The sequence below is a fragment of the Hyla sarda genome, chromosome 13, assembly GCF_029499605.1.
Source record: "Hyla sarda isolate aHylSar1 chromosome 13, aHylSar1.hap1, whole genome shotgun sequence".
Taxonomy (NCBI): domain Eukaryota; kingdom Metazoa; phylum Chordata; class Amphibia; order Anura; family Hylidae; genus Hyla; species Hyla sarda.
The window spans coordinates 2,337,174-2,351,947 of record NC_079201.1 but is presented as its reverse complement, the minus strand read 5'-3'; the positions used below and the strand labels follow the sequence as shown (position 1 = coordinate 2,351,947).

The window sequence follows — 14,774 nt, the reverse complement described above, 5'->3', positions numbered from 1 at the left end:
CACATACCTCAGAATGGCGATCAGCGAGGATCAGCGCTGACCTAATATTACACTGCAGGTACTGACAGCGTCACCATATGGCGGCACATACCTCAGAATGGCGATCAGCGAGGATCAGCGCTGACCTATTATTACACTGCAGGTACTGACAGCGTCACCATATGGCGGCACATACCTCAGAATGGCGATCAGCGAGGATCAGCGCTGACCTAATATTACACTGCAGGTACTGACAGCGTCACCATATGGCGGCACATACCTCAGAATGGCGATCAGCGAGGATCAGCGCTGACCTATTATTACACTGCAGGTACAGACAGCGTCACCATATGGCGGCACATACCTCAGAATGGCGATCAGCGAGGATCAGCGCTGACCTAATATTACACTGCAGGTACTGACAGCGTCACCATATGGCGGCACATACCTCAGAATGGCGATCAGCGAGGATCAGCGCTGACCTAATATTACACTGCAGGTACTGACAGCGTCACCATATGGCGGCACATACCTCAGAATGGCGATCAGCGAGGATCAGCGCTGACCTAATATTACACTGCAGGTACCGACAGCGTCACCATATGGCGGCACATACCTCAGAATGGCGATCAGCGAGGATCAGCGCTGACCTATTACACTGCAGGTACCGACAGCGTCACCATATGGCTGCACATACCTCAGAATGGCGATCAGCGAGGATCAGCGCTGACCTATTATTACACTGCAGGTACTGACAGCGTCACCATATGGCGGCACATACCTCAGAATGGCGATCAGCGAGGATCAGCGCTGACCTAATATTACACTGCAGGTACTGACAGCGTCACCATATGGCGGCACATACCTCAGAATGGCGCTGGTGAAGAGCATTGTATTCCTTCTTCAGTTCGGCTTCTCTCTCCTCCAAGCGACTGACTGCAAAATGAAAATCTCAATTTAATCGTCATGGACGTCAACATACGATCCGCTCCGTATAGACCCCTGTATGGATTGGGGGGGGCACATACTTTCCTCTATATGTTATCTATACATGTAGGGGGGGGCACATACTTTCCTCTATATGTTATCTATACATGTAGGGGGGGGCACATCCTTTCCTCTATATGTTATCTATACATGTAGGGGGGGGCACATACTTTCCTCTATATGTTATCTATACATGTAGGGGGGGGGCACATACTTTCCTCTATATGTTATCTATACATGTAGGGGGGGGGGCACATACTTTCCTCTATATGTTATCTATACATGTAGGGGGGGCACATCCTTTCCTCTATATGTTATCTATACATGTAGGGGGGGGCACATACTTTCCTCTATATGTTATCTATACATGTAGGGGGGGGGCACATCCTTTCCTCTATATGTTATCTATACATGTAGGGGGGGGGGCACATACTTTCCTCTATATGTTATCTATACATGTAGGGGGGGGGCACATACTTTCCTCTATATGTTATCTATACATGTAGGGGGGGGGGCACATACTTTCCTCTATATGTTATCTATACATGTAGGGGGGGCACATCCTTTCCTCTATATGTTATCTATACATGTAGGGGGGGGCACATACTTTCCTCTATATGTTATCTATACATCTGGGGGGGGGCACATACTTTCCTCTATATGTTATCTATACATGTAGGGGGGGGGCACATACTTTCCTCTATATGTTATCTATACATGTAGGGGGGGGCACATACTTTCCTCTATATGTTATCTATACATGTAGGGGGGGGGCACATACTTTCCTCTATATGTTATCTATACATGTAGGGGGGGGGCACATACTTTCCTCTATATGTTATCTATACATGTAGGGGGGGGGGCATATACTTTCCTCTATATGTTATCTATACATGTAGGGGGGGCACATACTTTCCTCTATATGTTATCTATACATGTAGGGGGGGGCACATCCTTTCCTCTATATGTTATCTATACATGTAGGGGGGGGGGGCACATACTTTCCTCTATATGTTATCTATACATGTAGGGGGGGGGGCACATACTTTCCTCTATATGTTATCTATACATGTAGGGGGGGCACATCCTTTCCTCTATATGTTATCTATACATGTAGGGGGGGGCACATACTTTCCTCTATATGTTATCTATACATCTGGGGGGGGGCACATACTTTCCTCTATATGTTATCTATACATGTAGGGGGGGGGCACATACTTTCCTCTATATGTTATCTATACATGTAGGGGGGGGCACATACTTTCCTCTATATGTTATCTATACATGTAGGGGGGGGGCACATACTTTCCTCTATATGTTATCTATACATGTAGGGGGGGGGCACATACTTTCCTCTATATGTTATCTATACATGTAGGGGGGGGGCATATACTTTCCTCTATATGTTATCTATACATGTAGGGGGGGCACATACTTTCCTCTATATGTTATCTATACATGTAGGGGGGGGGCACATCCTTTCCTCTATATGTTACCTATACATGTAGGGGGGGGGCACATCCTTTCCTCTATATGTTATCTATACATGTAGGGGGGGGGGCACATCCTTTCCTCTATATGTTATCTATACATGTAGGGGGGGGCACATACTTTCCTCTATATGTTATCTATACATGTAGGGGGGGGCACATCCTTTCCTCTATATGTTATCTATACATGTAGGGGGGGGCACATACTTTCCTCTATATGTTATCTATACATGTAGGGGGGGGGCACATACTTTCCTCTATATGTTATCTATACATGTAGGGGGGGGCACATACTTTCCTCTATATGTTATCTATACATGTAGGGGGGGGGCACATACTTTCCTCTATATGTTATCTATACATGTAGGGGGGGCACATACTTTCCTCTATATGTTATCTATACATGTAGGGGGGGGCACATACTTTCCTCTATATGTTATCTATACATGTAGGGGGGGGCACATACTTTCCTCTATATGTTATCTATACATGTAGGGGGGGGCACATCCTTTCCTCTATATGTTATCTATACATGTAGGGGGGGGGCACATACTTTCCTCTATATGTTATCTATACATGTAGGGGGGGGGCACATACTTTCCTCTATATGTTATCTATACATGTAGGGGGGGGGGCACATACTTTCCTCTATATGTTATCTATACATGTAGGGGGGGGGGCACATACTTTCCTCTATATGTTATCTATACATGTAGGGGGGGGGGCACATACTTTCCTCTATATGTTATCTATACATGTAGGGGGGGGCACATCCTTTCCTCTATATGTTATCTATACATGTAGGGGGGGGCACATCCTTTCCTCTATATGTTATCTATACATGTAGGGGGGGGGCACATACTTTCCTCTATATGTTATCTATACATGTAGGGGGGGGGCACATACTTTCCTCTATATGTTATCTATACATGTAGGGGGGGGCACATACTTTCCTCTATATGTTATCTATACATGTAGGGGGGGGGGCACATACTTTCCTCTATATGTTATCTATACATGTAGGGGGGGGGGCACATACTTTCCTCTATATGTTATCTATACATGTAGGGGGGGCACATACTTTCCTCTATATGTTATCTATACATGTAGGGGGGGGCACATACTTTCCTTTATATGTTATCTATACATGTAGGGGGGGCACATACTTTCCTCTATATGTTATCTATACATGTAGGGGGGGGCACATACTTTCCTCTATATGTTATCTATACATGTAGGGGGGGGTACATACTTTCCTCTATATGTTATCTATACATGTAGGGGGGGGGGCACATACTTTCCTCTATATGTTATCTATACATGTAGGGGGGGGCACATCCTTTCCTCTATATGTTATCTATACATGTAGGGGGGGGCACATCCTTTCCTCTATATGTTATCTATACATGTAGGGGGGGGGCACATACTTTCCTCTATATGTTATCTATACATGTAGGGGGGGGCACATACTTTCCTCTATATGTTATCTATACATGTAGGGGGGGGGGGCACATCCTTTCCTCTATATGTTATCTATACATGTAGGGGGGGGGGGCACATCCTTTCCTCTATATGTTATCTATACATGTAGGGGGGGGGCACATCCTTTCCTCTATATGTTATCTATACATGTAGGGGGGGCACATACTTTCCTCTATATGTTATCTATACATGTAGGGGGGGGGGCACATCCTTTCCTCTATATGTTATCTATACATGTAGGGGGGGGGCACATACTTTCCTCTATATGTTATCTATACATGTAGGGGGGGGGCACATACTTTCCTCTATATGTTATCTATACATGTAGGGGGGGGGCACATACTTTCCTCTATATGTTATCTATACATGTAGGGGGGGGCACATACTTTCCTCTATATGTTATCTATACATGTAGGGGGGGGGTACATACTTTCCTCTATATGTTATCTATACATGTAGGGGGGGGGCACATCCTTTCCTCTATATGTTATCTATACATGTAGGGGGGGGGGCACATACTTTCCTCTATATGTTATCTATACATGTAGGGGGGGGGCACATACTTTCCTCTATATGTTATCTATACATGTAGGGGGGGGGCACATACTTTCCTCTATATGTTATCTATACATGTAGGGGGGGGCACATACTTTCCTCTATATGTTATCTATACATGTAGGGGGGGGGGCATATACTTTCCTCTATATGTTATCTATACATGTAGGGGGGGGGGCACATACTTTCCTCTATATGTTATCTATACATGTAGGGGGGGGGGCACATACTTTCCTCTATATGTTATCTATACATGTAGGGGGGGGGCACATCCTTTCCTCTATATGTTATCTATACATGTAGGGGGGGGGGCACATCCTTTCCTCTATATGTTATCTATACATGTAGGGGGGGCACATACTTTCCTCTATATGTTATCTATACATGTAGGGGGGGGGCACATCTTTCCTCTATATGTTATCTATACATGTAGGGGGGGGCACATACTTTCCTCTATATGTTATCTATACATGTAGGGGGGGGCAGCATACTTTCCTCTATATGTTATCTATACATGTAGGGGGGGGGCACATACTTTCCTCTATATGTTATCTATACATGTAGGGGGGGGCACATACTTTCCTCTATATGTTATCTATACATGTAGGGGGGGGGCACATACTTTCCTCTATATGTTATCTATACATGTAGGGGGGGGGCACATACTTTCCTCTATATGTTATCTATACATGTAGGGGGGGGGCACATACTTTCCTCTATATGTTATCTATACATGTAGGGGGGGGGCACATACTTTCCTCTATATGTTATCTATACATGTAGGGGGGGGGCACATACTTTCCTCTATATGTTATCTATACATGTAGGGGGGGGCACATACTTTCCTCTATATGTTATCTATACATGTAGGGGGGGGCACATACTTTCCTCTATATGTTATCCATACATGTAGGGGGGGGGGCACATACTTTCCTCTATATGTTATCTATACATGTAGGGGGGGGCACATCCTTTCCTCTATATGTTATCTATACATGTAGGGGGGGGGCACATACTTTCCTCTATATGTTATCTATACATGTAGGGGGGGGGCACATACTTTCCTCTATATGTTATCTATACATGTAGGGGGGGGGCACATCCTTTCCTCTATATGTTATCTATACATGTAGGGGGGGGGGCACATACTTTCCTCTATATGTTATCTATACATGTAGGGGGGGGGCACATACTTTCCTCTATATGTTATCTATACATGTAGGGGGGGGGCACATACTTTCCTCTATATGTTATCTATACATGTAGGGGGGGGCACATACTTTCCTCTATATGTTATCTATACATGTAGGGGGGGGCACATACTTTCCTCTATATGTTATCTATACATGTAGGGGGGGGCAGATACTTTCCTCTATATGTTATCTATACATGTAGGGGGGGGGCACTATACTTTCCTCTATATGTTATCTATACATGTAGGGGGGGGGCACATACTTTCCTCTATATGTTATCTATACATGTAGGGGGGGGGGCACATACTTTCCTCTATATGTTATCTATACATGTAGGGGGGGGGGCACATCCTTTCCTCTATATGTTATCTATACATGTAGGGGGGGCACATACTTTCCTCTATATGTTATCTATACATGTAGGGGGGGGGCACATACTTTCCTCTATATGTTATCTATACATGTAGGGGGGGGGCACATACTTTCCTCTATATGTTATCTATACATGTAGGGGGGGGCACATACTTTCCTCTATATGTTATCTATACATGTAGGGGGGGGCACATCCTTTCCTCTATATGTTATCTATACATGTAGGGGGGGGGGGCACATACTTTCCTCTATATGTTATCTATACATGTAGGGGGGGGGCACATACTTTCCTCTATATGTTATCTATACATGTAGGGGGGGGGCACATACTTTCCTCTATATGTTATCTATACATGTAGGGGGGGGGGGGGCACATACTTTCCTCTATATGTTATCTATACATGTAGGGGGGGGGCACATACTTTCCTCTATATGTTATCTATACATGTAGGGGGGGCACATACTTTCCTCTATATGTTATCTATACATGTAGGGGGGGGCACATACTTTCCTCTATATGTTATCTATACATGTAGGGGGGGGGCACATACTTTCCTCTATATGTTATCTATACATGTAGGGGGGGGCACATACTTTCCTCTATATGTTATCTATACATGTAGGGGGGGGCACATACTTTCCTCTATATGTTATCTATACATGTAGGGGGGGGCACATACTTTCCTCTATATGTTATCTATACATGTAGGGGGGGGCACATACTTTCCTCTATATGTTATCTATACATGTAGGGGGGGGCACATACTTTCCTCTATATGTTATCTATACATGTAGGGGGGGGGCACATACTTTCCTCTATATGTTATCTATACATGTAGGGGGGGGCACATACTTTCCTCTATATGTTATCTATACATGTAGGGGGGGGCACATCCTTTCCTCTATATGTTATCTATACATGTAGGGGGGGGCACATACTTTCCTCTATATGTTATCTATACATGTAGGGGGGGCACATCCTTTCCTCTATATGTTATCTATACATGTAGGGGGGGCACATCCTTTCCTCTATATGTTATCTATACATGTAGGGGGGGGGGCACATACTTTCCTCTATATGTTATCTATACATGTAGGGGGGGGGCACATACTTTCCTCTATATGTTATCTATACATGTAGGGGGGGGCACATACTTTCCTCTATATGTTATCTATACATGTAGGGGGGGGGCACATACTTTCCTCTATATGTTATCTATACATGTAGGGGGGGGGCACATACTTTCCTCTATATGTTATCTATACATGTAGGGGGGGGCACATACTTTCCTCTATATGTTATCTATACATGTAGGGGGGGGCACATACTTTCCTCTATATGTTATCTATACATGTAGGGGGGGGCACATACTTTCCTCTATATGTTATCTATACATGTAGGGGGGGGGGCACATACTTTCCTCTATATGTTATCTATACATGTAGGGGGGGGGCACATACTTTCCTCTATATGTTATCTATACATGTAGGGGGGGGGCACATACTTTCCTCTATATGTTATCTATACATGTAGGGGGGGGCACATCCTTTCCTCTATATGTTATCTATACATGTAGGGGGGGGGCACATCCTTTCCTCTATATGTTATCTATACATGTAGGGGGGGGGCAGATACTTTCCTCTATATGTTATCTATACATGTAGGGGGGGGGCACATACTTTCCTCTATATGTTATCTATACATGTAGGGGGGGGGCACATACTTTCCTCTATATGTTATCTATACATGTAGGGGGGGCACATCCTTTCCTCTATATGTTACCTATACATGTAGGGGGGGGGCACATCCTTTCCTCTATATGTTATCTATACATGTAGGGGGGGCACATACTTTCCTCTATATGTTATCTATACATGTAGGGGGGGGGCACATCCTTTCCTCTATATGTTACCTATACATGTAGGGGGGGGGCACATCCTTTCCTCTATATGTTATCTATACATGTAGGGGGGGCACATCCTTTCCTCTATATGTTATCTATACATGTAGGGGGGGGGCACATCCTTTCCTCTATATGTTATCTATACATGTAGGGGGGGGCACATACTTTCCTCTATATGTTATCTATACATGTAGGGGGGGGGCACATCCTTTCCTCTATATGTTATCTATACATGTAGGGGGGGGGCACATACTTTCCTCTATATGTTATCTATACATGTAGGGGGGGGGCACATCCTTTCCTCTATATGTTATCTATACATGTAGGGGGGGGGCACATACTTTCCTCTATATGTTATCTATACATGTAGGGGGGGGGCACATACTTTCCTCTATATGTTATCTATACATGTAGGGGGGGGGGCACATACTTTCCTCTATATGTTATCTATACATGTAGGGGGGGGCACATCCTTTCCTCTATATGTTATCTATACATGTAGGGGGGGGGCACATACTTTCCTCTATATGTTATCTATACATGTAGGGGGGGGGCACATACTTTCCTCTATATGTTATCTATACATGTAGGGGGGGGGCACATACTTTCCTCTATATGTTATCTATACATGTAGGGGGGGGCACATACTTTCCTCTATATGTTATCTATACATGTAGGGGGGGGGCACATACTTTCCTCTATATGTTATCTATACATGTAGGGGGGGGGCACATCCTTTCCTCTATATGTTATCTATACATGTAGGGGGGGGGCACATACTTTCCTCTATATGTTATCTATACATGTAGGGGGGGGGCACATCCTTTCCTCTATATGTTATCTATACATGTAGGGGGGGGGGCACATACTTTCCTCTATATGTTATCTATACATGTAGGGGGGGGCACATCCTTTCCTCTATATGTTATCTATACATGTAGAGGGGGGGGCACATACTTTCCTCTATATGTTATCTATACATGTAGGGGGGGGGCACATACTTTCCTCTATATGTTATCTATACATGTAGGGGGGGGGCACATCCTTTCCTCTATATGTTATCTATACATGTAGGGGGGGGGGGCACATACTTTCCTCTATATGTTATCTATACATGTAGGGGGGGGGGCACATACTTTCCTCTATATGTTATCTATACATGTAGGGGGGGGGGCACATACTTTCCTCTATATGTTATCTATACATGTAGGGGGGGGCACATACTTTCCTCTATATGTTATCTATACATGTAGGGGGGGGGCACATACTTTCCTCTATATGTTATCTATACATGTAGGGGGGGGCACATCCTTTCCTCTATATGTTATCTATACATGTAGGGGGGGGGGGCACATACTTTCCTCTATATGTTATCTATACATGTAGGGGGGGGGGCACATACTTTCCTCTATATGTTATCTATACATGTAGGGGGGGGCACATACTTTCCTCTATATGTTATCTATACATGTAGGGGGGGGGGCACATACTTTCCTCTATATGTTATCTATACATGTAGGGGGGGGCACATACTTTCCTCTATATGTTATCTATACATGTAGGGGGGGGCACATACTTTCCTCTATATGTTATCTATACATGTAGGGGGGGGCACATACTTTCCTCTATATGTTATCTATACATGTAGGGGGGGGCACATACTTTCCTCTATATGTTATCTATACATGTAGGGGGGGGGGGCACATACTTTCCTCTATATGTTATCTATACATGTAGGGGGGGGCACATACTTTCCTCTATATGTTATCTATACATGTAGGGGGGGGGCACATACTTTCCTCTATATGTTATCTATACATGTAGGGGGGGGCACATACTTTCCTCTATATGTTATCTATACATGTAGGGGGGGGCACATACTTTCCTCTATATGTTATCTATACATGTAGGGGGGGGGGCACATACTTTCCTCTATATGTTATCTATACATGTAGGGGGGGGGGGCACATACTTTCCTCTATATGTTATCTATACATGTAGGGGGGGGGGCACATACTTTCCTCTATATGTTATCTATACATGTAGGGGGGGGGGCACATACTTTCCTCTATATGTTATCTATACATGTAGGGGGGGGCACATCCTTTCCTCTATATGTTATCTATACATGTAGGGGGGGGGGGCACATACTTTCCTCTATATGTTATCTATACATGTAGGGGGGGGGCACATACTTTCCTCTATATGTTATCTATACATGTAGGGGGGGGGGCACATACTTTCCTCTATATGTTATCTATACATGTAGGGGGGGGCACATACTTTCCTCTATATGTTATCTATACATGTAGGGGGGGGGGCACATACTTTCCTCTATATGTTATCTATACATGTAGGGGGGGGGGCACATACTTTCCTCTATATGTTATCTATACATGTAGGGGGGGGGGCACATACTTTCCTCTATATGTTATCTATACATGTAGGGGGGGGGGCACATACTTTCCTCTATATGTTATCTATACATGTAGGGGGGGGGCACATACTTTCCTCTATATGTTATCTATACATGTAGGGGGGGGGCACATACTTTCCTCTATATGTTATCTATACATGTAGGGGGGGCACATACTTTCCTCTATATGTTATCTATACATGTAGGGGGGGGGCACATACTTTCCTCTATATGTTATCTATACATGTAGGGGGGGGGCACATACTTTCCTCTATATGTTATCTATACATGTAGGGGGGGGCACATACTTTCCTCTATATGTTATCTATACATGTAGGGGGGGGCACATACTTTCCTCTATATGTTATCTATACATGTAGGGGGGGGCACATACTTTCCTCTATATGTTATCTATACATGTAGGGGGGGGGGCACATACTTTCCTCTATATGTTATCTATACATGTAGGGGGGGGGCACATACTTTCCTCTATATGTTATCTATACATGTAGGGGGGGGCACATACTTTCCTCTATATGTTATCTATACATGTAGGGGGGGGGCACATACTTTCCTCTATATGTTATCTATACATGTAGGGGGGGGCACATACTTTCCTCTATATGTTATCTATACATGTAGGGGGGGGGGCACATACTTTCCTCTATATGTTATCTATACATGTAGGGGGGGGGCACATCCTTTCCTCTATATGTTATCTATACATGTAGGGGGGGGGCACATCCTTTCCTCTATATGTTATCTATACATGTAGGGGGGGGGCAGATACTTTCCTCTATACGTTATCTATACATGTAGGGGGGGGGCACATACTTTCCTCTATATGTTATCTATACATGTAGGGGGGGGGCAGATACTTTCCTCTATATGTTATCTATACATGTAGGGGGGGGGGCACATACTTTCCTCTATATGTTATCTATACATGTAGGGGGGGGGCACATACTTTCCTCTATATGTTATCTATACATGTAGGGGGGGGGCACATCCTTTCCTCTATATGTTATCTATACATGTAGGGGGGGGGCACATACTTTCCTCTATATGTTATCTATACATGTAGGGGGGGCACATACTTTCCTCTATATGTTATCTATACATGTAGGGGGGGGGGCACATACTTTCCTCTATATGTTATCTATACATGTAGGGGGGGGCACATACTTTCCTCTATATGTTATCTATACATGTAGGGGGGGGGCACATCCTTTCCTCTATATGTTATCTATACATGTAGGGGGGGGCACATACTTTCCTCTATATGTTATCTATACATGTAGGGGGGGGGCACATCCTTTCCTCTATATGTTATCTATACATGTAGGGGGGGGGCACATACTTTCCTCTATATGTTATCTATACATGTAGGGGGGGGCACATCCTTTCCTCTATATGTTATCTATACATGTAGGGGGGGGGCACATCCTTTCCTCTATATGTTATCTATACATGTAGGGGGGGGCACATACTTTCCTCTATATGTTATCTATACATGTAGGGGGGGGGCACATCCTTTCCTCTATATGTTATCTATACATGTAGGGGGGGGGCACATACTTTCCTCTATATGTTATCTATACATGTAGGGGGGGGGCACATACTTTCCTCTATATGTTATCTATACATGTAGGGGGGGGGCACATACTTTCCTCTATATGTTATCTATACATGTAGGGGGGGGGCACATACTTTCCTCTATATGTTATCTATACATGTAGGGGGGGGGCACATACTTTCCTCTATATGTTATCTATACATGTAGGGGGGGGGGCACATACTTTCCTCTATATGTTATCTATACATGTAGGGGGGGGGCACATACTTTCCTCTATATGTTATCTATACATGTAGGGGGGGGGGCACATACTTTCCTCTATATGTTATCTATACATGTAGGGGGGGGGGCACATACTTTCCTCTATATGTTATCTATACATGTAGGGGGGGGGCACATACTTTCCTCTATATGTTATCTATACATGTAGGGGGGGGCACATACTTTCCTCTATATGTTATCTATACATGTAGGGGGGGGCACATACTTTCCTCTATATGTTATCTATACATGTAGGGGGGGGCACATACTTTCCTCTATATGTTATCTATACATGTAGGGGGGGGGCACATACTTTCCTCTATATGTTATCTATACATGTAGGGGGGGGGCACATACTTTCCTCTATATGTTATCTATACATGTAGGGGGGGGGGCACATACTTTCCTCTATATGTTATCTATACATGTAGGGGGGGGGCACATACTTTCCTCTATATGTTATCTATACATGTAGGGGGGGGGGGCACATACTTTCCTCTATATGTTATCTATACATGTAGGGGGGGGGGCACATACTTTCCTCTATATGTTATCTATACATGTAGGGGGGGGGCACATACTTTCCTCTATATGTTATCTATACATGTAGGGGGGGGGGCACATACTTTCCTCTATATGTTATCTATACATGTAGGGGGGGGGCACATACTTTCCTCTATATGTTATCTATACATGTAGGGGGGGGGGCACATACTTTCCTCTATATGTTATCTATACATGTAGGGGGGGGCACATACTTTCCTCTATATGTTATCTATACATGTAGGGGGGGGGCACATACTTTCCTCTATATGTTATCTATACATGTAGGGGGGGGGCACATACTTTCCTCTATATGTTATCTATACATGTAGGGGGGGGGCACATACTTTCCTCTATATGTTATCTATACATGTAGGGGGGGGGGCACATACTTTCCTCTATATGTTATCTATACATGTAGGGGGGGGGCACATACTTTCCTCTATATGTTATCTATACATGTAGGGGGGGGGGCACATACTTTCCTCTATATGTTATCTATACATGTAGGGGGGGGGGCACATACTTTCCTCTATATGTTATCTATACATGTAGGGGGGGGGGCACATACTTTCCTCTATATGTTATCTATACATGTAGGGGGGGGGGCACATACTTTCCTCTATATGTTATCTATACATGTAGGGGGGGGGCACATACTTTCCTCTATATGTTATCTATACATGTAGGGGGGGGGGCACATACTTTCCTCTATATGTTATCTATACATGTAGGGGGGGGCACATACTTTCCTCTATATGTTATCTATACATGTAGGGGGGGGGGGCACATACTTTCCTCTATATGTTATCTATACATGTAGGGGGGGGGCACATACTTTCCTCTATATGTTATCTATACATGTAGGGGGGGGGCACATACTTTCCTCTATATGTTATCTATACATGTAGGGGGGGGGCACATACTTTCCTCTATATGTTATCTATACATGTAGGGGGGGGCACATCCTTTCCTCTATATGTTATCTATACATGTAGGGGGGGGGCACATACTTTCCTCTATATGTTATCTATACATGTAGGGGGGGGGCACATACTTTCCTCTATATGTTATCTATACATGTAGGGGGGGGGCACATACTTTCCTCTATATGTTATCTATACATGTAGGGGGGGGCACATACTTTCCTCTATATGTTATCTATACATGTAGGGGGGGGGCACATCCTTTCCTCTATATGTTATCTATACATGTAGGGGGGGGGCACATACTTTCCTCTATATGTTATCTATACATGTAGGGGGGGGCACATACTTTCCTCTATATGTTATCTATACATGTAGGGGGGGGGCACATACTTTCCTCTATATGTTATCTATACATGTAGGGGGGGGGCACATACTTTCCTCTATATGTTATCTATACATGTAGGGGGGGGGCACATACTTTCCTCTATATGTTATCTATACATGTAGGGGGGGGGCACATACTTTCCTCTATATGTTATCTATACATGTAGGGGGGGGGCACATACTTTCCTCTATATGTTATCTATACATGTAGGGGGGGGGCACATACTTTCCTCTATATGTTATCTATACATGTAGGGGGGGGGCACATACTTTCCTCTATATGTTATCTATACATGTAGGGGGGGGGCACATACTTTCCTCTATATGTTATCTATACATGTAGGGGGGGGGCACATACTTTCCTCTATATGTTATCTATACATGTAGGGGGGGGGCACATACTTTCCTCTATATGTTATCTATACATGTAGGGGGGGGGCACATACTTTCCTCTATATGTTATCTATACATGTAGGGGGGGGGGCACATACTTTCCTCTATATGTTATCTATACATGTAGGGGGGGGCACATACTTTCCTCTATATGTTATCTATACATGTAGGGGGGGGGGCACATACTTTCCTCTATATGTTATCTATACATGTAGGGGGGGGGCACATACTTTCCTCTATATGTTATCTATACATGTAGGGGGGGGGGCACATACTTTCCTCTATATGTTATCTATACATGTAGGGGGGG

General features: G+C 44.0%; 1 protein-coding gene across 4 annotated transcripts in view; it reads right to left on the bottom strand.

Moving 5' to 3' along the window:
- SPAG9 (sperm associated antigen 9) overlaps nucleotides 1-14,774 on the bottom strand; it is a 120,736-nt gene that overhangs the window by 32,960 nt on the left and 73,002 nt on the right. For all 4 annotated transcript variants that reach the window (XM_056550669.1, XM_056550666.1, XM_056550665.1 and 1 more), the window contains exon 3: nucleotides 845-915. In XM_056550669.1, coding sequence (XP_056406644.1) covers nucleotides 845-915 — 71 coding nt within the window. The remainder of the gene's footprint in view (nucleotides 1-844; nucleotides 916-14,774) is intronic.